Raw genomic sequence first — 27522 nt, 5'->3', positions numbered from 1 at the left:
ATTCTTTTGCATGTTTGTCACACAAAATGTTTCTGATCATCAAACACATTTAACCATTAGTCAAATATAACACAAGTAAACACAAAATGCAGTTTTTAAATGATGGTTTTTATTATTTAGGGAGAAAAACAATCCAAACCTACATGGCCCTGTGTGAAAAAGTAATTGCCCCCTGAACCTAATAACTGGTTGGGCCACCCTTAGCAGCAATAACTGCAATCAAGCGTTTGCGATAACTTGCAATGAGTCTTTTACAGCGCTCTGGAGGAATTTTGGCCCACTCATTTTTGCAGAATTGTTGTAATTCAGATTTATTTGAGGGTTTTCTAGCATGAACCGCCTTTTTAAGGTCATGCCATAGCATCTCAATTGGATTCAGGTCAGGACTTTGTCTAGGCTACTCCAAAGTCTTCATTTTGTTTTTCTTCAGCCATTCAGAGGTGGATTTCCTAGTGTGTTTTGGGTCATTGTCCTGTTGCAGCACCCAAGATCGCTTCAGCTTGAGTTGACGAACAGATGGCCAGACATTCTCCTTCAGGATTTTTTGGTAGACAGTAGAATTCATGGTTCCATCTATCACAGCAAGCCTTCCAGGTCCTGAAGCAGCAAAACAACCCCAGACCATCACACTACCACCACCATATTTTACTGTTGGTATGATGTTCTTTTTCTGAAATGCTGTGTTCCTTTTACGCCAGATGTAACGGGACATTTGCCTTCCAAAAGTTCAACTTTTGTCTCATCAGTCCACAAGGTATTTTCCCAAAAGTCTTGGCAATCATTGAGATGTTTCTTAGCAAAATTGAGACGAGCCCTAATGTTCTTTTTGCTTAACAGTGGTTTGCGTCTTGGAAATCTGCCATGCAGGCCGTTTTGCCCAGTCTCTTTCTTATGGTGGAGTTGTGAACACTGACCTTAATTGAGGCAAGTGAGGCCTGCAGTTCTTTAGACGTTGTCCTGGGGTCTTTTGTGACCTCTCGGATGAGTCGTCTCTGCGCTCTTGGGGTAATTTTGGTCGGCCGGCCACTCCTGGGAAGGTTCACCACTGTTCCATGTTTTTGCCATTTGTGGATAATGGCTCTCACTGTGGTTCGCTGGAGTCCCAAAGCTTTAGAAATGGCTTTATAACCTTTACCAGACTGATAGATCTCAACTACTTCTGTTCTCATTTGTTCCTGAATTTCTTTGGATCTTGGCATGATGTCTAGCTTTTGAGGTGCTTTTGGTCTACTTCTCTGTGTCAGGCAGCTCCTATTTAAGTGATTTCTTGATTGAAACAGGTGTGGCAGTAATCAGGCCTGGGGGTGGCTACGGAAATTGAACTCTGGTGTGATACACCACAGTTAGGTTATTTTTTAACAAGGGGGAATTACTTTTCACACAGGGCCATGTAGGTTTGGATTTTTTCTCCTAAATAATAAAACCATCATTTAAAAACTGCATTTTGTGTTTACTTGTGTTATATTTGACTAATGGTTAAATGTGTTTGATGATCAGAAACATTTTGTGTGACAAACATGAAAAAGAATAAGAAATCAGGAAGGGGGCAAAAAGTTTTTCACACCACTGTATATAAAATCCTTTAGTATGTTGGCACTATTATAAAAATCTATTGATCTGTACAAACCCTCATGTGCATACATTTCTGTTTTCTGTTGAACGCCTTCAAAGGTGGGTTTGCAAAATAAATGAATAATTTAACTGAATGTGGACGTAGCAAAGTGTTTAACGTTAAAATGGATTTGAATGTGAGAAATAAAGCGAATATGGGATGCTGGAGAGGGGAAATTATTTGAATTACTTCGTAAACTATTAATTTCGGTGACCTTTTATAAGTAAGTTTTGCAACTTTAATAACCTTTCTAACAATTCAAATATCTTTTATAGTTATACATTATTTTGCAACTTTAATGACCTTCCTAACAATTCAATTATCCTTTATAGGTAAGTTTTGCAACTTTACATCCTCCCTATCAATTCACTGAACACCACTTCTAATACCACTTCTAAACATTTCTCATCATTGAGAACGAAAGCCTATTACGCACCTCTGTGTTTATGAAAATGCTGAATGGCACGAGATGGGTTGAGGTGTACATTCCGCGTGTACGGTGACAATTAATTATCCCGTTTGCACTTGTCATAAGGACGGTTTTAAACCAAACGTCTCTTCTTTTACCCCTCCCGAATCTTTCACAGATAATGCAAGAAACGACAAATCCCGGCATGCTCAGCAAACAGAGACTCCATTCCCCATAAGGCAATTGTTTCCCACCTGTTGCCACGGACAACGAACTTTGTTGGGGATTCCGCGAAGCACTGCTAAGCGTGAACATCAACGTCAGCAATGGTAAGTTAATAACTCTGAAACAACAGTAAATGTAATATACAGAAGGGATGACGATGACGACGTAATTAACCGTTTGTCGATAAGAGAATCGGTCGGGCAATTACGCGCGTGTGAACAACTTTAATCACGGACTTCTTACGCAGCTGTTTGAACTCATAGAAACATTGATGCAGGCAGGCAATTTTTAAAAGAGAGAAAGTTTTAAAACAATGCCACAGTTTCGTGTCACCTTTATCATAACTGGCAAAAGAAACAGGATTAAACGGTACTTATCCAAAAAAAGAAAAGAGCGACACAAAGTGGCAATTAAATTATCAGTCGTGAACATACTGCATTCCATTGCTTCATCATTTTTATCAAAATTAAAATTGCAGTTTAACTGACGACCTCAGACATGCAAGATCTATGGACTGTTTGGTGTATTGTCATTATATGCACATTTCGACCAGTTTTGAATATCAAGGTCTCCGGTACACTTACATTTGACTTCTTTATAGTTCGGGCACGCATAGCTCAGGGTCTGCTATGAAATGCACATCCAAAATCCAGTTTATCTTAAAATCAAATCCAATCAGCCAGTCAATTAAAGGTGGATGACCCCTTCTGAAGTGCAAGCGGATGTATACAGTACACATACCTGTACACATAGTGACAGACTTCAGGAGGCAAGGCCCTAAAAATCTACAGAAATGTGACATGGGAAGAAGTGGGCAATGGGACACTACGGGACTCTGCAATGGACAGCTATGATTGCTTATCGTACTATTCCTTGGTAAAATGTTAGTTCACAATCCCTACTGTTTTCTTTAAAAATAAAGTTAAAATAAAGTTGTAAACTGTGCACCAGCCAACTACATAGGATATTAACAGTTTCTTTTATATTACATATTTTCTACAACAAATGCCGTCCTGAGACACCTTACAAGTACTTACGCAGACACATACTACAATTATTTTGATTTGTTTTCTGCAGCTGGAGGATGTGCAGATTAAGAGACTAAACTCAGGGCCACACATGGAATAGGAGGAACGTCCATCTTGTCAGTCTCTAAACCACACTACCTTGTGACAGATATGTGTGGTTTATAATGCACAAAGGCCATGTACGTGGGCATAATTTTTATATCCCCTGTCAAAAACACTCACAAAAGTATGTGCATACGAGTATATACAGTAGATTGTGCATATTACTACAGCACAAGTTACGTGTTCAAATAAAGAATGTTGTTACTTAACAAATTACTTCCAGAGACGCGTCATCCAAATTAACGGTTGAGGGACAATTCTTTTCCTTCCTCCTCTCCCGACTCCTGACTCCCCGAGATGGGGATTGAATTATAGGACAGGAGACCTGGTCATTTCCCCTTGGGCAAATTATACAAACTCAGTCATTGGTTTTAGGCAAAAGTATTGATAATCTGGATATATCGTAAAACCCGAAAAATCGATCATAAAATCAGACCCCAACTTATACGGCTGTTCAAAAATACGACCCTTAATTTTCTTTTTTTTTTCACATCTTCTTGCTTCCTCCAATCTCACATCAGTTTCTCAGACACATCGAATTTTGTTGCAGCAGCACAGTCACCAGTTTCTTTCGCCACGTCAACGACTTTAAATTTAAAACCAGCTTCATATTTTCTTCTGATTGAACGCTCCATCGTAGATAAGGGATGTTCTTACGATAAAGGTGTATGAGGGTGTGAGATACAAAAAACACAAAGCAGTGCAAACGCCGCTTCAGAACAGTTTGAATATTACTGTGTGGTCACGTAGGCACAATAGTGTGCTCCGTGGTTACTCGCTCAGGTGGGCGTTAGCATATCAGAATCTCTTGGACCAATAGCGTGGGTTTTCCACATTCGACTTACAGTATATGACGGACATTATAAAATACTGGAAATTATACGGTAAAATCAAGTCCTGGGTTATACATGGGAGAACTTGAACGCGGGTATATACGGTAATGTGACGGAGATTACATTAATACAAGTTTTAATTCCTCTATACAATGCATAATATTTCTTCTTAAAAAGAGAATCTCAGTAATAATTGTTTCTCCAGGAATTGCTACAAAAAAAAAAAAAAAACTTCCACAGATTTGGGAGAAGATTCTTTCTCTCAAATCACTTTACTCTAATTTTTTTTTTTTTTGTTTTGTTTTTACTAGTTTACTTACATAAAAAAAATTGATTTGATCTTTTCAGGTGATTTGCAATGGCTGAAAAATCCAAAAATGACCCGCTGTACGGCCCACCCCTGGATCTGTCATTCAAGTGCCTCAATTCGGTGGAAGGTACCCACATTTTGAACTTACAATGCTGTCTTTAAACTTGATAAATTTGTGAAAGCATGTGCGACCCCCTTTTAAATGTTTAAGGATTGTTGAAAAACCATTAAATCTTGGAGGGAAAAACTCTCCATCTAAGGGCGGCACGGTGGCGCAGTGGTAGTGCCTTGCAGTTAGGAGACCCGGGTTCGCTTCCAGGGTCTTCCTGCGTGGAGTTTGCATGTTCTCCCCGTGTCTGCGTCCTCCCACAATCCAAAGACATGCAAGTTAGGTGGATTGGGCATTCTAAATTGGCCATTGTGTGTGCTTGGTGTTTGTGTGTGTCCTGCGGTGGGTTGGCACCCTGCCCAGGATTGGTTCCTGCCTTGTGCCCTGTGTTGGCTGGGATTGGCTCCAGCAGACCCCCGTGACCCTGTATTCGGATTCAGCGGGTTAGAAAATGGATGGATGGATAGTTTAAAGCCTTACTGCAATGTCGAATACAGTAGTTAGTGAGAGGCCGTTATGTGTAGGAAAGTCTTGGAAGGGCTTGTTTTTTTTGATTTGCTGTCCATGCTAGCATCCATCCATCGATTATCCAACCTGCTACATCCAAACTACAGGGTCACGGGGGTCTGCTGGACTCAATCCCAGCCAGCACAGGGTGCAAAGCAGGAAACAAACCCTGGGCAGGGTGCCAGCCCACCACAGCCATGCTAGTATGGATTTATAAATTTGTAAGCATCGCCTTTGACTGCACTGTAGTACACCGGCTAGTCCTGCTGCCTCCCAGCTCCCCGGTCAAACGGCAGTCCAGTGTGGAGAGCTCCACGTTGTCTCGGGGTAATTCACTTCACTCCATCTCTTTAAGCTTTGATTGTATGGCGATTCAAAGTTGACCCAATGTGAGTGGCTGTTGTCAGGACTGGTACTCCATCTTGAGCTCATTTCTGTCTTGTGCCAAGTGCTGCCAGGGCAAGGATTGGACCACAGCAGTCGTTTCTGAGAATGTGTTTTTGAAATAAATCAATGACAGGTGAATGACCAGCGTTTTACCTTGGAGTGATTTTCATTTTTTTAAACACCTATGGAGAATGATTACCTTACAAAGAGGCAGATGGGGTTTGTTTTGTCAATCACAGCCATTCTTGTCTGTTAGACAAACTAGAGTCTTCTATAAAGATATAAAATGTGCTCATTTTTCTTTCTAGTCACAATTAGACCATTTATGTATCATATTTAGGCTTTGAAGTCAGTGCCATGCGGTGACTGCACAACAATTCATTTATATACCACGCCCTGACATGACAACTTTTTAATAAAAGAAAGTCAACTTGACAGGAATGAACCCACTGACCCTGTTTTGGAAAAATTAGGGCGCAACGTTGTATTTATTTGACGTTGCTATGAAAAACCTCAACATTTTTGTTGTGTACGATTTCGACTTGTTCTCCTTTCTTGCCCAGCCATTAATTCCCTGCAGGAAGAGTTGATCTTGCAGAATTTCACTTTGAACGGTTTACTTGTTGTTTTTTTCTTCCAAGATCCCGAGCATGTTAGGGCAGCGTCTGATTTATAATGACAAAAAAATCAAATTTAAGACCATGTGTACGATAATTACAGTGATGGTGGGGACTTTTAAAGGGCTACACATCACATCAGAGAGTTTCTTCACAGACATCTTCCAGGAAATGGTTGATCCTGACTGGCTTTTTTGTTTTAATCACCATTGCTTATACATTTAGTCAGTTGTCATCTGCATGTTGACTTATGCTAACAAAGAAGAAAAATAAGTTGGCCCACATACGTGTCATTTTTCTTTATGAACTGAAAAATCCATCCATTCATCCATTATCCAACCCGCAATATCCTAACTACAGGACCAAGGGGGTCTGCTGGCACCAATCCCAGCCAAAACAGGGCACAAGGCAGGAAACAAACTGTGGGCAGGGCGCCAGCCCACCGTGGTGAACTGAAATATGTATGAGATTATTAAAATGGTGGAATCAGGGCTCCCCAAACATCACAGAACCCAATTTTTCAAAGTTACACTACACCGCATCCCTCACATTTTACATTTACTTGTTTGGCTGACGTCTTCATCCAAGGCAACTTACAACATTTGAGATATAATTAGTTACTTTTCTTTTGTTTTTCCAAACAGAGCCCAGGCAGGAAAAGTGACCTGCTCGTGGTGACACATTGTCAGTAAAGGATTTGAACCCACAGCCTCAGGGTTTGATGTCCCACTATGCCACACTGCAGACAATATGCTAAACTAGTGGGCCTTAAATGTGATTTGAATTCTACAAGTTTATCTCAAGCTATTCTGAATGTGTTGGAAACATAAACTGACATAATAATAATAAATAATAATAATAATAATAATAATCCACCTTAATACAAGGATATACAGCAAGTGTCTAGAGTCTATCCAGTTGCTGTGTCTCTGTTCTTTCATCAGATGGCTCATCACAAATATTTATAGTAATTAAATTTACTGCATTTGTCATTCCAACAGGTGGTACATCACAAATATCTGTGGTAATGCATTTTATTACTGCAAATGTTTGTGATGCGCCATCTGTTGGAATGACAAATGCAGTGTTATTTTATTATTACATGCATTGGAAAATACATTGGAATGGATGATGCACTGCAAACATTGACACTCAGGTCTACAGATCTTACGGCCCCCTACAGCTGGGGAGATGTTCTGGGTTTAAAGTGGTGAATCATCTCTAAAGGGTGGCTCCTTGCAGCTGTCCCTGAAGTGCAACAGGCAGCATTGGCTACAAATGGTAAAAGGCAAAAAAAAACATTATGCATGAAGTTAAAAACAAAACACGGGTGCATTAATTTAGAATGAGAATTCTTTGTTTGAAATTAGCATAACATGAGTGCATACTGTTGACTATTGAAAAGACAGGCACGTCAAATGAGCAAGCCAAGAAGATAGACTGAAAGTAACCGTGTGTGATTTGAGGTCCAAATAAATGTATTTTGATATGCGTTACTGTATTGTACTATGTTAGCTTGAATGAAAACGAATAAAAATTAACCTAATAGGGTCCAGAGTACAAATAGTTTTATTGTATATCATTTGTTCGTAATGAAAGTTAAATTTTTTGTACTTCTTTCTGTGTTTTTCAGAAGCCATGTCTGAGGAACCCCGCGCTGGTCTGCGTCCACTACTACGCTCCCCAGAAGGAAAGGTCTGCAGTAGAGCTGTAAAACTTAATAATAATATCTTGTCAGATCTGAGGAACTTCACACAGGTCATGGATTTCTTTCTACAGGACATCAAGTTGCTCTCTTGGATTGACCTTTCTTTTAACGATCTCAGTACAATTGACCCAGTAAGTCATTTTTCTAGTTTGATGTTTAAACAATAAAGCATGAATTTCTATACAATACAAAGAACAAACACAGTAATGCCGGCATCACACTCAGCGACTTCAGGTTGGAGAGATGGTCACTCTTAACTGCAGTTGCTCAAAAATATCAAATAACTAGGAACTGCAAGGGGATGATGGATTACACAACTCTCTCGTAACTTCACAACACAGTTTCAAATGTCATATTTTCCACCAAACGTACTCCAGGGTCAACGTATTTCGGCAGCCCTTCCACAGAGCACACAATAGAAACTTTAAATAGATATGTGTGCGGGCTCCTTGATCCTTTCTTTTGGTGGCATGGTCCGGAATACCGGCTTTCTTTAGTCTTTTTGAGGTCACCATTGTTCTTCCCTGCACTTCTTCACCTTGCAGATTTGATTGGGTTCACCTGTATTTGTGTCTACAGTATACTGTACATCGTATTTCTGGCTGAGCCCTGATTGGTTGTCAACACGGGAGCCCACTTCGACACCTTATGCAAGTATCAACTCTTGTTTAGTTTATCATTGTCTAGTCCCGATCAGGGACGTACTAATGAATAGGTTATCCTATGCTGTAGGCTAGGGGGCAATAGGCTCCTGCCTTGGGGGAAAAAGTTATTGGATTCATTTAATTAAAAGCAGTTCAGTAACTTCTTAGGAGGACGTCACTATCATTATTTTACGGAGGTACTTTTTAGAAGAATTGACGAGTCATTGGAGCTAACCAGAAAAAACCCGACGCGCGCTCTATTTCGCTCTGCTGTCGAGCTTCAAACGAGCAGAGAACAGCAGCGAGCGAGAGAGACGCGACGTGACTGGTCCACGTCAAGCTACACCCTCAATGCATCTGTCCAATCACGCGATAGCATTGACTCTCGGCATCATAGACGTAGAATTACTAGACGCCGCATGACCAGTAGCATCGCACGTCAACGTCGCGGCCATATTGCGAGTGGCACTGCTGTGGAGTGAATTAATGGATAAAGACGCCTCACTCATGTGCTGCTTGGAATTGTACAAACCGCTGTACGCTCCAAACCAGACCCCGGGGGATTACATTTCATAAGTAAGGCTGAACAATTGTTTTGGTTATATTTGGCCATTAGAAAATCCCGTTTTATAATCTTATCACTCAAGTTCGCCTTACAATAAAATTAAACAACATAAGTAAAATTAAAACAAGAGAACGATAAATCAAAAAAGCAATAATTATCAAAAACAAAGATAACTGGCAGTAACAGTGCACAATTCACAACTGGTATGCCAGTTTAAAAAAAAGATAAGTTTTGAGGGAGTTTTAAAATGTGTTATTGAATCGAGCTGGCGTATATGAGAGGGAAGAGAATTCCCGAGTTGAGGAGCACTACGAGAAACACTCGAGCTGCAGCTCACAGCTAGCACTGAGTCTGATGTGCGGAACAGAAAATCGAGCTGCAGATGAGGATCCGAGTGAGCGAGGCGACTGTCAGTCTGTAGGAGTTCAGTGAGGTTGTGGAGAGCTTTCAATGTTCAGAGCGGTATTTTGTATTGTATTCTGTAGTTAACAGGGAGCCAGTGAAGTTGAGAGAGAATAGGTGTAATATGTTCAGTGGATTTAGAACAGCAGGCTATTATCCTGGCCGCAGAATTTTGAGTAAGTTGTAAGCAATGGATACGTTTTTGTGGGATGCCAGATAGAATAGCATTACAGTAATCTATACGTGAGGTGACTCGGGCATTAACCGATACTTCAGTACTGTGTTGCGTAAGAACAGGACGAAGTCTAGAAATGTTTCGGAGATGGAAGAAAGCAATCCGAGAAATGTTATTTATATGGGAGGAATTATTTAATAATAATATTATTATTTAATAATTGCCATTTTTAGTGTATAAATGGATAATAATAATTGCATTTAAATGATTCGCCAAAATCTGTTGTATGTAAACGATACTGTTTTAAACGTTATTGTTTTTTCATCAGAAAACCCGGTTTCCACGTCTACTGTATTAGTTTAAATGGACGCGCTGACGTATCGTATCGACTGGGAAACACCGTGAATGCGTGCAGCGTCAATCTATATATGTCTATGCTTGGCATCGCCTAACCGATGCAAAAGAGAAAATGCTTGAGTGAAGAGACCGGGACATTTTTTTTTTAACTTTTTAAATAAATAAGCGTTTTATGCGCAAAGGACTGCAGCGGGCTCAGCGTGGAGAAATGGCCAGCACAATGGCACTCGTTCTTGGTTGTCTTTTCAGAAGGACTGGCCAAAATTCAATGCCATTGTTTAACATTATACAAGTGTATACATACATACAATATATAATTGATCAATCGGTGATTGAAGTGCTGAAAGGTAAGTTAAAAGATTAGGTGTTTATAGTAGAAAATTTCTCTTTAATTTTATTTTCGTGTATCTGAACGCCTTACAAGGATGCGTACTTTCAAACGCGTTTAGCCTTTTTTTGATGTTCTGGTTATTTAAGCCAGAGTGTATTAAGGAAACTAGTGAATAACGTGCTATACTTTGTCATTCATTGTTGCTGGCCCTGGGATCTGATGTGCTTATCACCCGTTCTCAGTATATGGATACAATTAAGAGAGCCAACCCAAGTGTTAAAAAGAAAATGACAATAGAAACTTAAACGTTTAAGGATTCAGCAAAAATACAGCCGTTTCTTAATAGGTGTAACTATGCCATTACTTCAGTTTTTTAATGCAAAGAGAAGGAATAAAGGTTTAGTAATTAAAGAATGAGATCACTAAAAGGTAAAACGTGATTCACTGGCTGGGAGTCCGGACTGAACCAGAGCACCAGTGCATTACCCTCCTTTACTTGTAAATCAGAAGAGAGTGATAAGTTTGAAGGCATTTAAAGAGGGCAGGGAGAGCTGGTGTGTGGCCAAGTGTGCTGTGCCAGTCTGGACAAAAGCCACATGTCACGTTATAATTCAAGTTCACCTCAAAGTTCCTGTCACTACTGGAGTGCTCTTTATTGACTGGGGTGGATAATGCAATAGGAAAAACGTGATACTGATGCCCCTTAAATAATAATAATAATAATAATAATAATACATTGTATTTATATAGCGCCTTTCCCATGCTCAAGGCACTTACAGAATATAAGAAAGAACGGCAGGGTATACAGTATATAGCATAGTACAAAGCAAATTAATAAATAAGAAGATTAAGACAGTAAACTCAGAGAAGGCCTAACAGACAACAGAATTGATGGTCCAGCACACACACATACAGGTTACATGAGCATCTTGACAGAGAGGTAAACTGAGAGAAGGGGAATGAAGTCAAATAGAGCTAAAAGCCTTCCTGAACAGATGAGTTTTAAGTTGTTTTTTAAAAGAATTCATGGAGTCAGCTGACCTGATTAATTTCGGTAGGTCATTCCAGAGTCTGGGTGCTATACAGCTGAAGGCCCTGCTGTCACCCATGGAGTGTAGATTAGTGTGGGGCACAACAAGATTGCCAGAATCAGAGGACCTTAGTGGGCGGGCAGGCACATAGTGATGGAGGAGGTCACTGATGTAGTTTGGAACGAGGTTATTTAAGGATTTGTAGGTTATTAGTAGGATTTTATATTCGATTCTGTAAGACACAGGGAGCCAGTGAAGACGGAGCAGGATGGGTGTGATGCGCTCAGTGCTGCTGGTTCGAGTAAGGACTCTAGCTGCTGAGTTTTGAATAAGCTGGAGCTGTGATATAAGATTAGAAGGGGCACCTTCCAGCAGCGAGTTACAATAATCGATGGGATGTGATAAAAGCATGGACAAGTTTCTAAGCATTAGAAAAGGAAAGGAAGGAGCGAACACTTGATATGTTACGGAGGTGAAAGTAAGAAAGTTTCTTAATGTGATTTATGTGAGTGGAGTAAGAAAGGGAGGAATCAAAAATGACACCAAGATTCTTTGCAGTAGAGGCAGGTCTGATGAGATCACCGCCAAGATGGACTGGGAAGGAGCTCATTTTATTAAGCTGCATTTTAGTCCCAATTTGCAGGAGTTCAGTTTTGTTGCAGTTTAATTTTAAAGAGTTCTGCTCCATCCAGGTTTTAATTTCACTAAGGCAGATTGTGAGCTGAGAAACTCTGATGAAGTTCCACTTTTAACATTGAAGTAGAGTTGAGTATCATCTGCATAAAAATGATAACCCAGTCCATAGCTATGGATAATATGGCCAAGGGGAAGCATATAAATACAGAAGAGAAGAGGGCCGAGGACAGAGCCCTGAGAAACTCCTTGTGTGACAGGTGCCGAGCTGGATCTGCTGTTACCAAGACTAACAAACTCTTGCCTATCAGTCAGATAGGACGTGAAGGACGTGAACCGCTGGAGGGCAGTGCCAGAGATACCCAGCATGTTCTCCATTCTGGACAGTAAAATGTCATGTCTGACAGTGTCAAATGCTGCACTGAGGTCTAACAGAATTAATATGCTGGTTTGTCCAGAGTCTGCTGCCATAAGCAGATCGTTGGTTACCCGTAGCAGAGCAGTTTCACAGCCGTGCTGCGCCCTGAAAGCAGATTGAAAGGGTTCCATCAAATTATTAGACGATAAGTAATTGGTGAGCTGGGAAGCTACAAGCCCTTGAAAGTGATACCCTTCAACAACTGGATTTAACAGGAATCGTAAAGCATTTTGCTGCAAATAACGGCAGAGTAAAACTTTTATGAAGGCAGGGACGTACATTATGCGATTGTGTGTTGTGCATTGACGTGAGGTCATTGTTTATGTCTGGCCAGACAGCAAAAGGCCCCTCTGTATGGTGAACGTTACCTTGTTGTCCATGCTGTGGTGTTTGTAACTGATTTGCACTGCCTACTCCTTCACTCACAGCTGCTGATACCTTAAGGTTTGTCTAAAAACCACACTGGCAGTTTATAGAGCACATGTCTATATCCCATAATATACAGTACTATAGAAGCAACATTGTGCACATTGAATGGCACAGAGTTTATTTGCATTTTATGAATGCTATGGGTTACTACCTGAAGGTATGGTGCATATAAGTGGGGTGTTTGTATTAAAATGAGGGGCCTGAGGCTGGCCTCAGCCTAGGGACCCCCAAGTTGGTTAACTCGCCCCGGTCATGGGCATCCTCCGTGACTGACTACGACTCACTAAGATTATGAAAGTGAAGGCCATGACTGAAAATCATTGGAAAAAGTTGTGTAGAGTGACAGGGGAACAGAAATGCCTTCATGTCAATACTTTAGGACTACAGTACCACAGTGCAGCCAAACAGGACACACTTCTTTACAGAGTTTTTATTTTATAGCGCTTTGCTTTGCTTTAACTTTTTGAAGTATTATACCATCTTAATTGAAATTGGCATTTGATATTTCATTTGCAAAATATACCTGTAGGGTTGTCTGTTATTTCTACAGTATGAAGCTGTAATTGTGGTGCAACTGTTACTGGAATAGATTAGGGGACTAATAGGAGTCGTCAATCAGGAATCTCATTGCTCTGTTTGCTAAGCGTATAAGAAAAGCGCTATATCAATGCAAAGAATTATTATTATTAACTAGTGTCAAGGTCTACGAAACACAGTCTTACAGATGGTTATAAACTGAAGCAGCTTTGAGTTCCCAAGTCTTGACCTACCCGTTCTCTTTGTGACTTCCACTCTTCTGAACACCTTCTGTTCGCCTAATGACAGTTATGGCGTCCTGAATCACATATGTGCCCTAATATCCTACTCACTCTAGTACTAATCCATTAACTCATCAGTCTTTATTTTATGTAAGGCCATTCAAGGACCCTCCACTGAAACACAATCACAAGCTGCTTTATAAAGCAGTGAAGTAAATAGATAGATAGATAGATAGATAGATAGATAGATACTTTATTAATCCCAAGGGGAAATAAGTAAATCCTAGTAGTTTGTAGATTCTCTAATCTACTATTACAAAAAGCCACGGTCACCTCCTGCCTATTCATAGTCTTTCTCAGCAGAAAAAAAAATTTCAGAGAGACCTGCAGTACCACACAGCAGAGAAACGTGAGCTTGACCATCGACCACTAACTGGCGCCGTGCTGTTAGATGCCCAGGCAGCACACGTGATGAACTGAATGGATCGATTTGTGTCTAATCAGCCATTGAGCCCCATTCGTGATGGGGGCTGGGGCTTTTTTGAATGATGATTTCCCAGTAATGTGCGAGTGGTTTTTACTCAAACAAAGTGTAGTGCAGTTTCTTCTTTCAATAATTAAGTTAAGAAATAGTCTGAAAGAACAGTGTCCCCAGGGAAGGATACATCTTCAAAAAAGAAATAATCTAAAGACAGTTAAAAGTCGAGCAGAGTCTTCCTTTTAAAAGCAATTACGAGCCCCTGTGCTTCTTTCTAAACCATGTCCCTACCGCCTGCTCTACAGGAGTAGATGCTTTCCATCAGCCGCAGTCATCCATGAAATCTGGCTTGTGTTCCCACCACCATCCTGTGGCCTTTAGCAGGTAAGCCCTGCTCCTTTCTCCCACTGCCATCCTCGACTTTCAGCAGGAGCCCATTCCAAGATTTTGGTCACTTCTGCTCCTTGGTCGCTCAGTAGGAGCCGCCGGGGTCTGTTTGCTCCTTTTGGGGCTGCATTCCTGATCAGCTGCCTCCTCTCTGTAGCGGCAGCAGCCCAGCCACGACCGACCTGACCTGCCTATTACACACCTCAGAGCGCACACGACTGCATGTGAACACGGGCTCCGCCAGTTCCCACATCAACACCCTACCTACGCACACCCGGAGCTTTTTTTAACTTGTGCACTCCCACGGACCCCTAACTGGCATCACCACAAGAACATCATTTTGACAAGAGAAGTGCGGTTGATGTCAGAGGTTACTGCCTTGGAGACGTCAGATTTCAGTGTCCCTCTGTGTGAAACGGAGAGGGCTGAGGCCCTGAGTGACTCCTTGACGGTGACAAATGGAGACTTACTGTAGATAGGTTTTATTATGGACTGCTACTAACATTTACTCTGGTGATATCTACTCTGTATATAAAATCCTAAGCCTAAAAGTGCTACGATTTTGTGCGACACTTTTATGTGATATTTTTTGTCAGGCTTTAAATCGGGCTTAATTTAAAACCTACATATATATGTTTGGTATGATTCTTTTCAGAATTTATCGAACTTTAATGTGACGTTGTTAGATTTTCATATTCTTATTCCGTTTTTAAATTATAAACTAAAAAATATCAAGAACTTGCGTCCTGCGAGACGAGACTTTGTGCCAAGAGATTTAACCACACCTGGGGCCGGAAATAAAAGACAAAGACAGCTGCTGTACAGGCTTTTAAATGTTGGAAGCACCGCGCAAGATGCAGATCACGTGGCAATCCAGCAGCACCAGCTGATCGAGCAAAGAGGAGGTAAAAAATAAAACTAACAAACGGTAGTGTTTCCCATTGTATCACCGTTTAAGAGGGGGTTTTGGAGGAGCGGCCGTGTCTTCATTGGGTTCTTCAGCCCCCTCTTCACAACACGAGCAGCAGAGTAGAAGTAGCTGGCATGTTGCGCAGGCCGGGGGGTTGACGACTGAAGAAAGCAGGGGGAAAGCCCCCTAGTATTATATAAAACGAGTAGTCAGCTGTGGAATAAGAGCCTCATACTCATTGTCAGATATGATGTTAATAGTAACTGGTTTGTGGAAATTTGCTGCTGTCCTGGATGAGTGGCCATAACTGAACGAGAAATGACATGCTAAATTATACAGAGCGATGGTCAGACCAGTTAATTAAAGAGCTGCTGCATCTTGTACCAGTAAAATGAAGACCAAGTGACAGGCAAGTCTAAATGAGGAAAAAGTTGTCGTTCCGTGTTCTGGAATAAAGCAGGTTGTTATTCTGTCCATGACATAGTAACATGCTACCTGTGGTGTACCGATGGCATCATGAGAAAGCAAATAAATCATCCATCCATCATCTAAACAGATGGACTAATATCAAAAATGCTGCTAAAATCCTTAAACAAACTCAACATCACATACCGTAACTGCATAATGACGCCTATGAATCCTGGCAACTGCTAATTAAAAGGAGAAGTCCGGATACGTTAAACGACAACCACCTGGAAAATGCAAGGATAAAAACAAAAATGCTGTCCACAGAGACGTGACAAGATACAGGAAACCTAAAAGCCAGAGTCATTTTTAATGTAACTACATGCGTTACTTTCTGTGACAGGTGGGTCTGTCCCCTTATTTGATGGCTGTTCCACTGAGTGTTTGTGCATCTGAGTAGCTACAGTCTTGTCTTTAATCGTATTTACACAATTATCCTGATTTTTTTCTTTGCTTTTCACTTTTCATAAACTAAGCACTGAATTATTAAGAACCCATCAAACAGAAAAACTATAAGGTGAGTTTTGTTGGTCCTTTTATCTCTTTTCACATCCATCCTTTGTCCTGGATTACCCTTCTTTTTATTTATTTGCTATAACAATGTCAGTTGAATGGAATTTAATTAGGTGAAGCTCAAACAAATAAACATCAGTAGAAAGGGGCAACATGAGGACAGTTGTAGACATCGTTGACTATTAGCCCCTAAATAACCAATTTAACACAAATACTCTTAAATTAGGGTGGCACGGTGGCGCAGTGGTAGTGCTGCTGCCTCTCAGTAAGGAGACTCGGGTTCACTTTCCAGGTTCTCCCCGTGTCTGCGTGGGTTTCCTCCCATAGTCCAAAGACATGCAGGTTAGATGCATTGGCGATTCTAAATTGTCCCTAGTGTGTGTGGGTGTGCGCCCTGCGGTGGGCTGGCGCCCTGCCCTGGGTTTGTTTCCTGCCTTGTGCCCTGTGTTGGCTGGGATTGGCTCCAGCAGACCCCCGTGACCCTGTAGTTAGGATATACCAGGTTGGATAATGGATGGATGGATGGACTCTTAAATTATTTTCTTTGGGTTAGTTGACAAGTCTATTTTTTCTGGGATTCATAAATTCTCTCATGCACAATCTTCATTCATGTACCCATGATGATATGTGCTTACTCTAACTCGGGGTCGCACTGGGTACACGGCAAGAACCAATTCAGGATGGGGTGCCCATGCGTTATTCGGAGTCTCAAATCAAGTCATTTTTGGGCTGTGGGAGAAAATCCAGTGTAGGCAAGAGGAGAACTTGCAAACTCCACGTGGGCTGTGAAGAACTCCCCCATTTGTTCACTAGTGCTTGGGGTTTTTTGCTTTGCGCCTTCCCCCTCCATAACCTGCTGTCTATGGGGGAGGAGCGAAAGCTTTAGATTTGTCAAAAATTTCAGTCTCGGGTTTTTGACGTTTTAGGGTCCCCTGATACCAAAAATATCGATATCTCGATGATGGGTGTGCGTCTCTGTGTGTCGCAGTTTCTTGAAGACAGTCTAGAGTTAAAACAGCAGGACGGAAAAATACCAAACTCGAGACTTAAGCCTCTTATGTGATGACGAAGTGCTGGTTAGTTTTTGAGCCAAATCGTTCAAGAGAAAGAGGCACTCGAGAGGAACCCTCAAATACCATTATTCTGCAATTGATTATTAATTGTTCTTGTCAGTTGCTATCGTAATGTCCTGTTTTATAATCAGAAATATCAGCATCAGAGCCGTAAATAATTACTGAAATGTTATTGAATAATTCGGGTAACTTGGTTCCTAGGGCACAAAGCCTACTGACGCTCACGTCCAAAAGTATTAGAACAGCAAGGCCAATGAATTAGTTTTTGCTGTACACTGAAAACATTGGTGTGTCAGATCAAAAGATGAATATGAGATTACAGAGAGATTAGAGTGTCATCTTTTATTCCCTGATATTTACCTCTCGATATGTTAAACAACACAGAATTTAGCACATTTTGTATCAAACAACCCAGTTTTTTAAGAGAGAAAAAGCATTGAAGCAGAATGTCTTCAACTAAATTAAAGTCAAAAATACTATTTGGTTGCGTATCCCTTGCTCACAATAACTGCATCAAGCCCACGACTCACAGAACCCACCAGATTTCTTCTTTCTTCATTGGTTATGCCTTTCCAGGCTTTTTACCACACAGTCTTTTAGTTGTTGTCAGTTTTGAGACTTTGTTGTCTTTCAATCGTCTCTTCAGGAGGTGAAATGCGTGTTCAGTTGGGTTAAGATCTGGTGATTGTCTTGGCCTGTCCAATACTTTTTCATTTTTCCCCCCTGATGAAGCCCATTGTTGAGGTGGCAGTGTGTTTTGGGTGATTGTTTTGCCGCATCATAAAGTTCCTCCCGATTAGGTTGGATGCCTTTCTCCATAAATTGTCAGACAATATGTTTCTGTAGACTTGTGTGTTCATTCTGCTACTACCATTGTGACTTACATCATCAATAAAAATGATTGACTGTGCTTCCCAGATGAGCTTGTATGTTTAGGATCATGAGCAGATCCCTACTTTCTCCATACTTCAGCCTTTTTTATCACTTTGGTTAATCTTTGTCTCATCAGTCCATAAAACTTTGTTCCAGAACTGCGGTGGCTCATCTTTGTACTTTTGTTTGCAAATTTCAATGTGGCTTTCCAATTTTTACTGCTGATGAGTGCTTTGCGTCTTGTACTTTGTCCTCTACTCTATCTTGTTCTTCTCCAAGAGGGCTGTGATATTTCCACCTTTGCTCTTTGGACGTTTTTCATGATGGGGTTTTTCTTCTATGCTCTCACCATTTGTCTGCCATCAGTTGTTGTTGTTTTCCAAGGACCACCGGCTCGATGGCTGTTGCTCAGCACACCAGTGGCTTCCTTCTTTTTCAGGACATTCCAAATTGTAGTACTGGCTATGCCCAATATTTTTGGAATACCGCTGATGGATTTTCCCCCTTATCTCAGCTTCAGAATGGTATGCTTTCTCCCACAGACAGCTCTCTGGTCTTCATGTTGGTCTGCCCTTCTTAACTACAAATGGGAGTCTTGACAGGTGAAAGTCAAAGCGTAAACTGAGAGCAGATAGCCGGGGCTACTTAATGGTACACAATTGGTCTTACATGTCATGCCAATACTTTTGCTCACTTGAAAAATTGGGTGGTTTGATACAAAATGTCCGATGTTCTATGTTGTTTAAGATATTGAGATGTAACACCAGGGAATAAAAGCTGAAACTCTGATCTCTCTTCTCATATTCATCTTTTGATCTCGTACACAACAAAAGCAAATTAATCGGCCTTGCTGTTGTAATAATTTTTAAGTGGGGGGATGGGTGTACATAGGTGGCACGGTGGCGCAGTGGGTAGCGCTGCTGCCTCGCAGTTAGGAGACCTGTTTGGAGTTTGCATGTTCTCCCCATGTCTGCATGGGTTTCCCTCCCACAGTCCAAAGACATGCAGGTTAGGTGCATTGGCGATCCTAAATTGTTCCTAGTGTGTGCCCACACCCTGCCCAGGGTTTGTTTCCTGCCTTGCGCTCTGTGTTGGCTGGGATTGGCTCCACCAGACCCCCGTGACCCTGTAGTTAGGATATAGAGGGTTGGATAATGGATGGGCTGTACATAGTGGCTTAAATGTTCCTAAATGTATCCCAGGATTTTAGGTCCTCATAAAAATAAGACCACTATGTTCTGATTAGAGGTGCTGCTATCTTCGGGCCCAGGGGTCCCCCTTGGAGTTTTTGCACTATCGACGGCCATTTATAAGATCACTAAACGGTGGAAACCAGGGCTGGCCTCTAGAAGATTAGGGGCTAAATGGCTAAAGGCATATGTGCACTGAACAGGTTTGCTCTTGAAGATCATGGGGTACATACCCGAGATCAGCGGCTAAAGCTCCAGAAACTGTCCCTAACAATGCCGCTGGTTCTGCCGTGTTTTGTATAATAAAGTGAAGCAGCAATATCAGATGGTAAAATATACATAGAAGGAAAAAAATCAGTTTATATATTGAAGGATAAACCTGCAGAAGTCGTCAAGAAATGCTACTGTGGCTCCTTCATACCTAAGCCAATACGCTTTTATATTGGCTCAATGTGACTGTGACGGCGTTCTTATCGATAACCAAGTCAGACGTTTTCTCGTTTTTGTGTGGTTTAGAGGTTTGTTGTTATTTGATGTAATATTTATTGAGCTTTATGTAAAAGGCAGAATACCCCGCTTGGGACAAACAAAGCTGTACAACATCAACCTATCTGTCTGTCCTTCTTGTTTCTGATCCTCAGGTTCTGACTTCTTTTAAAGACTTGAAGGTGCTTTACCTCCATGGCAATGGAATTCCCAAAATGTCTGAAGTGGACAAACTTGCAGTGCTGCCCCACCTGCAGAACTTAACTTTGCACGGAAATCCCATCGAAGGAGAGAAGGGATACAGGTAAGATCAGACGCTCTTCGTGCCAGTCATCTTCTCTGTGGTAAAAAGGTATGCCAGTGGTAGACGGGCCCCTACTTTGCACTTGATGCTGCTGGATTGGCCTCCTACTGCCCTGAACCTGTAATCGGGAAGCAACATTTGGGAAAAATGAAAAAAGTGAAAATGTACAAATGTAAATCTTCACTTTTAGATATTCATTCATCCATTTACTTGTTTTTTATCCAGTTTGAGGACAGGCAAACCAGTTATTATTTTCTTAGTATTTCTTTTTATCTTTGGTGCTTGTTCCAAAGTTAAAATGTGTACTAAAAATTAGAATTATTGTATTGTTGTATATAAATCGGCCTTTTTATATTATTAATCTGGCCAATGTTCTACTTGTGTGCAAACAATTTAAAATGGGGATTGCTTTAGTGGAACACTGAGAGTATGTACATGCACACACAAAACTTGAGTAAACTTGGTAAGGCAGAAACTTGGTTTCTTAAAAACCCACATTTACATGCGTGTGTCCTTCATTGGCAAAACACTCCAACGTCATTGAAGTGCACAAAACAAAGTTAAATGTCCTCATCAGCCGCCAGTGAATCCAAAAATAAGCATGAAGCCAGTGAGTCACTTGCAGCGTAGCTGAGATAGCATCACACTGGCAGTAGCTGAAGACCGGATTACGTAGTACCAAGTCTACGTGCTGTCTCACTGAACAGCGCAACAAGATCAGTCCCAAGTTTAACTGCTCCGCAGCCAGTCTTGTTTTATTTTTGCGCTGTTCCTTTGTTTGCTTAGCTGCCTGTCAGATTTCCTGCTAATGGCGGCGCACCAGCAATTAATTTCTCATCCGTTCTCCATTAACAATGTGCCGCTACACATATCTCCCGATTTAAAGGGCCAGAAAATAGGGGAAAAGTATATCCTCATGTAAAATTGATGAAAATTAATTGCAACTGCAAAAAAAAGTGATTGCAATATTTATGTTATTGTAAACATTATTCACGTCGAGGGTATGAAAAGACCCCAAAATCTCAATACGGTAAGTAATAGCAACAAGACGTACACATTAGTAGAATCATATCAGAAGCATAATTGTCTCTCTGTGTAACTCATTTTCCAATTATGTAGATGACACAGAGGAGCTGATACGTGTCCGTCATTATGCAAAAAGCTTTTCCTAGTAACCAAATTAATTCAACAGTAATCAAAGTGTATAAATACCTAGTCAGAGGCTAGACAGAATTCATAAATAATGTCTCACTGCAGCACAAGTTCTATAAAATACATAATGCATTATATAGAGATACTGTATTATATTGTACATATTTTAAGATATATTATATTTAATTTGATATACTATAGCAATCTCTGAGTAAAAATGAGTGTTTGCATGACCTTTGGGCGGTCAGAGAGCAGGGTCAGCCATTCTACGGCAATAAGTATCAGATCTAGAGGACATCTGCAAAAATACGTCTATGGCAGCCTGATGGGATACACATGGAAAATACTGGCAGCGTCTTTCAATGCACACTTTCAGTCAACCAGGATAAAACACAATCTATGCATTGGTTGTCTTTTTCTGTGGCATTAAGTCAAATACATTTGATTTGATATCACACTATACTTCAGTCCAAAATATATTATATGGTTTCCATATTTTTTTAAATGGCATAGAAGTGCTTGTTTATGTCTGTAACAGTATGTCTGATATGTGCGTAGCTCATATAACATAACATGTTAATTAATGTATTAATAATATTTTAATACATTAATTAATACTTATTAATCTAATAATATATTAATAACATGTTAAGTGTTAATTACATAACGTAACATAACCTACTGTTAATAAACCCTGCAGACCAGCTCACAAGGTGGTCTACGTTTGTACACAACTTTGATCTCCTTCTCCAGCTCCATGATACACATTGCACCTGCACTTACTGTAGTTTTGGTTCTGGTCTGCTGCTGGCCACATTATAACTGCACTAAACCTGAGCGTTAGTCTTGTTCCCATAAATACATACTAAGAGCAGATCAGCACAGGATCATCCCGCTCTGACAGCACACTGCAACTGACCCTGTGTCTCGCGAGATTGGGCTTTAGCACTCAACGTTCCACTCAATCAATATAAATTTAGATAGATAGATAGATACTTTATTAATCCCAAGGGGAAATTCACATAATCCAGCAGCAGTATACTGATACAAAGAAACAATATTAAATTAAATAGTAATAAAAATGAAAAGAATTAAAATAAAATTAATGTTAGCATTTACTCCCCCGGGTGGAATTGAAGAGTCGCATAGTGTGGGGGAGGAACGATCTCCTCAGTCTGTCAGTGGAACAGGACTGTGACAAAAGTCTGTCACTGAAGCTACTCCTCTGCCTGGAGATGACACTGTTCAGTGGATTCTTCATGACTGACAGGAGTTTGCTTAATGCCCGTCGCTCTGCCACAGATGTTAAACTGTCCAACTTTAATCCTACAATAGAGCCTGCCTTCTTAACAAGTTTGTCCAGGCGTGAGGCGTCTTTCATCTTCAGAAGAGGGCACTCCCCACAATCGTCTGGTAGAACATCGATTTCTGAAATATTGAGACAGATTAATTCAACCAGGAGAAACAATATTGTGATGGCCTGAGCATTTACCAAAGGAAATTGGTCTTTGTGGACACTTCCTCTGTGTTTGTACCTGTAGCTGCTGAATTTGTGTGTGAAGGATAAACTTGAGACAGAGAGCCGTTTTGAAAGATTATATTAACATGCAGAGGATAGCAGAGTGCAGCGGACATGCATGGACTACGAAATTCTTAACTGCCACCCGGTTATGGGTTCACACAGCCACATAACCAGATTATCAGTGGAGAAATCCTTGTGTGTTAACCTGGTTTCTTAGAGACCAACACCCCAGTTTCTCTAACTGGAAAGACTGATTTTAGACTTTTATGTTAGGCCTACACCATGGCCATGCGCAGAAGCTCGCCATCGAAAGTGGGTCATACTTGTGCGGCACGCCGTAGGCACATGCCTGAATGCTAGTTGGCACTGTTTTAGCACGCAAGAAAAGTGAATGATCTATTAAATGCAAGCAGTTTTACCGTCCAGGATCACCGCTCCTCTTGCTATACATTTTCTTCCATATTTCTCCCTGACAATTGTCTATTTTTTCATACATTCGCCGAGTTCCAAACCAGAAAATGAATGGAAACACATCTCAGGAAGTGCACAGCTTACCAAACTGCCCAATCAGAGTCTTAGGAGTCTGTGCAGGGTTTGCATCAACACGACACGTAATCACATTTTGAGGAGGTGCACGTCAGGCTATGCCGTCACTATGGCCTTAAGCTATGTGGGCAATGGTGTACCTGCTCTGTTGGTTCGACACAGAAGTATAAATCACCCTTCTGGATAAACTTGGCATTTTTTAAAACCGGGCTTCTGTGAATAACTGGGTTATTAAAGCACAAGTGAACGTGCTCATTGTCACCTCCTGGTTTCATGCCCTCTCTTTGGAGTATTCATGTGGCGAATGCCCACCTTAAACAAACCTTCTGTTGGGTTGATTCTGTAACTCTAACCTGACCCACTGTGACTGAGTGCAGGACATTTCATCTCAGTTTGGCTCTTGTCTGAGGCCTGATGCTTCCATGATGGATAACCTGGCTATCTCTGAAAAGCCAGTTCGGAAAGTGGATGGATGGATGGATAGATAGAGCGGTCCTTTGACTCCAACAATGTACTCCTGAAGAGGATAAATGTGACCAAAACTGAAGTAATTGTAGGCTTACAGACTTACCTGCTAATTTCTCTTCGGTTTAAAAAAAAGACAATGTAAAGTAGAAAACAGACACTAATTTTAGATTATGTTTTTTAGGAACTATATGATTACAGTCCTACCTCATTTAAAAAACCTAGACTTCAGCGGAGTGACGAAACAGGAACGAGGAATGGCAAAGCTGTGGAAACGGACCTTCAGCCGACATGGCAAGCGGTCGGCGGATGAATAACTTACCTTACAGACCACTGTAGTCATCTGTCCTTCACGGTAGAATTTGACCCTAAATGTTAAAGTATGTCAGCCCAGTTTTGGAGGGGGACACGGTGACAGTTTAGACAAAGCCAAACTGCTGTCTTTTTTTTTTATTGTCTCACAAAATAATGAATACTGTATTCATTTAGAAAGCAGATACAATTTAACATGAAAATTCTGAATATGGAACTGGAAAAGGTGCTAAATGCAAGTCCTGTGTTGTCTAGAATTTGTTCAAATCAATGTGAAGATTATATGTAACATTTTCCTAAAGTTTTGAAGATTTTACTGGAATTATGGTTTATTTTGGAGAAAACAGAAGCATATTGGATATGTGCATCTGAAATCTGCCATGTAATCGTGTAAAGAGTTTCATGGTTCAAGAACTTTGGACACTCTATGGACGCTGGAAGGCTTTAGGGCTCGGGAGTGTTAGGTGTGAAAATGTTATTGAGAGCCAGGATAGGAACTGAGGAGCTCCATTGGAGACCACGTGGAGTAGGAGAGCCAGAAATATGCAGGCAAGAAAAAGGGGGCTCACTGGGTTAGAGACTGCACTACGGGGGGCTGTCCTTGTTCTTGACCCACTCTTTGAATTAACTCTTAAAATACAGCCTAAATAAACGAGACAAAAGATTTGGAAACATTCATCTCTCAACAGGCCGGGGAAGCCATTGTGGCTCCTAGTATTCAACCCAGCCCCAGTTTTTAAGCTGATGTCAGTTCCCGATTACCTGAATTAACTTTGTTTTCGTACAAAATGCTGTTTTGCGGTTATTTTTTTTTTTCCCAAAACCTGCCATAAGAAACAATTACAGAGTAAAACCAAATAATTCAGGTAGAGCATCTTTCCACCATTGTACATTGCAGCAGAAATATAAAATACGCTCTCCTTAGTTATCTACAAGCACGTTGTGGTGTCAGTACATGGGAGTCCATTCGTTTTCATAATCTCAGGTTTCTTCATTTGATTCAAATGTACTTTCTTCTCAGTAACCAATCAACCCTGACTGACACCAAGCTGCTCGAGTTAATGTCAGAAATCTGCAAAACAGAAAGGAAAAAAAAAAAACCAAACACAGCAACCACCGAGTACTGTAAGCCCTGAAAAGAAAAAGCAGAAGAAGAACCCGCGAGCAGCTAGTGACAGAATCATTACTTGGTTAGGGACTTCCTGTTTGGTGAAGTTTCTTGTGCTTACAGAAGATTTTTTTTTTGTTGTCATGCTTTGTGCTGATCACACCAGAATGGCAACCGCCGGTCTCTCTTAATTAAAATTTGTAAAGGGTCGCCTAAAATTTGTTCACTTCATTGGTGTGTTTCACCGCGTCCACATTAAAAAGCCAATTCGATTCTGTGCTCCTTTGTGTTGTCTTTTGTGAAACATAGAAATTAATTCTTCATTACAATAAGGAGAAGCTGGATGGACACACTTCTACTGCTGACATTACCAACATCATTTTCTGTGTCTTTCATGTTGAGAGCCACAGTGTGGTATTGTTCTGAGCTGGGCTGACAAGGTCACCCTTTTATTATTATTATTATAATAATATTTATCAGAGTAGTTTTCAAGAGGCTGTTGTGGTGTCCATCTCCTAACCAGGGATCAAAGGTTTAATCCAATACATTACGCAGAATGGGAGATGTTCCCGCCAGTGCAGTCTTCAGTACTCCTTGGCGCTATATGGTGTCCTGGCTGCTCCTGCAGATTCTTTTCAAATCCTTTCTTGAAGGTGCCCAGAGTCTCGCACCGCCACAGGCACAACTCTCACTCCACATCCTGCTGATCACCATCTCCAGATCTTTATATGTGCTTTGCTTTGAATAAGGTGATATTGTCATCTGGGACTGCTAAGCCGATCTGCAGACATTGCTTCTCCTCTTTGTGATGGACCACTAGTTCACTAGAGATCAGCAATGCCATGTCCCACATGATGGTAGTGTCTCATGTGCTACCAGTGTCTCAATGCTGGTACCATTTCTCTGGCATCTTTTCACCTAGTGCACCAGTGGTCGACCAGCGCAGGTAAGCTGGCAGCCTGTTCAGTAGAAGCCAGCATTGTACATCCTATGATGATATGGCCGATTGTCTCCTCTGCCTTACTGCACATTCTGCACTTGCTCTCAACCTGCTGCTTCAAGATGTTCTGCTGGTGGTACCGTAGCCGAGTGCCTCGTCCTGAGCTTCAGTGAATAGACTGTCGGTCTCTCCCTTGAGCCTGGCGTTCTTCAGCCTTGCCACCCTTGTATCTCTCTGCACAAATGGTCTGTCAAGGCTATGGTAGTATTGACCATGCAGAGGCTTTTTTTTTTTCCAGCAGCTCCATCTGCTCATTTGAGTCTTGAGTCTCAGCTGGTTAACAAGAACTTCCTCTTGATTTCCTTTGCCACTGCTGGCCACATGGCTCTTCATAAGTCTGGTGAACGTCTCTCTGCCAAACTCGGTGTAATCACTCAGCTCAGTCATGGTGCTGTTGTATGCAGACAAGTCCACGGCCACCATTCTCTCTCTTGATATGGAGTCCATCGACTTCTGCTTTTGGGTGGTGAAATCCATGATGATCAAGAGCTTCCAGTTCTTGGTGTCCATCTTCTTCATTTTAGATCTCTTCCAATGAATAATCCCAAAGATGTACATGGGGACTGCAATCTCCAGGCTGTTGATGTCTGATATGTTGTTCTTTGAGATGAGCTCGGACTTGAGGACCAGGCACAGTCATTGTAAGTATTATTATTAGTATTGTTGGTGTTGTGGTCTGGTCCTTTGTGACTTCTGAATTGGATTGTGTTTTAAAAACCGATGCATACATTATAAGGGCTGATCAATTAGGAAAAACACCAGTTAAACCAAACAAATCTGAGCTTTCACCACGGTGCCCATGAGCACTACTACACAGCTTTGCTGTGCCACTCAAGTGAAACGTTGTTCTTGTCTTTGCATGGACTCTGCTGGAGCAGACTGCATGTCTTCATGTCCCTCTGGGGTCTGACTGCTACTTTTTTCTACTGATAACATCGCTTTGGATGTAGTTAGTGCTAACCTGTGAAATTTGCAGATGATACTAAAACTGGAAGATACTGAGGAGACAGCAAAAGAATTCAAGCAGACTTGGACAATCTTCGGAGCGGTGGGAACACTTGGAGTATAACTTCATCTCGGCAATTTCCACCTCCCCAAAATAAAGCCTTGTTATTTAAAAAAAAAAATAATGGCAGGACTGTCACCAA

At 41.1% G+C, this 27522-nt stretch overlaps 1 protein-coding gene across 2 annotated transcripts; it reads left to right on the top strand.

Annotated features, from left to right (window-relative positions):
- Nucleotides 1–2266: 2266 nt before the first annotated feature.
- lrrc51 (leucine rich repeat containing 51) lies at nucleotides 2267–25646 on the top strand. Of its 2 annotated transcripts, XM_039745677.1 has the most exons (6): nucleotides 2267–2350; nucleotides 4558–4646; nucleotides 7773–7834; nucleotides 7919–7978; nucleotides 20121–20269; nucleotides 24139–25646. In XM_039745677.1, exons 2-6 carry the CDS (start codon nucleotides 4568–4570, stop codon nucleotides 24269–24271), a joined length of 483 nt encoding a protein of 160 aa, XP_039601611.1. In that variant the 5' UTR covers nucleotides 2267–2350; nucleotides 4558–4567; the 3' UTR covers nucleotides 24272–25646. The 2 variants fall into 2 exon arrangements, with proteins under 2 accessions (XP_039601611.1, XP_039601610.1); XM_039745676.1 differs by having other exon boundaries at nucleotides 7773–7978.
- Nucleotides 25647–27522: the final 1876 nt, after the last annotated feature.

This window comes from Polypterus senegalus, chromosome 2 (genome assembly GCF_016835505.1).
Source record: "Polypterus senegalus isolate Bchr_013 chromosome 2, ASM1683550v1, whole genome shotgun sequence".
NCBI classification, from domain to species: Eukaryota; Metazoa; Chordata; class Cladistia; order Polypteriformes; family Polypteridae; genus Polypterus; species Polypterus senegalus.
This window is presented reverse-complemented; position numbering and strand designations above follow the sequence as displayed.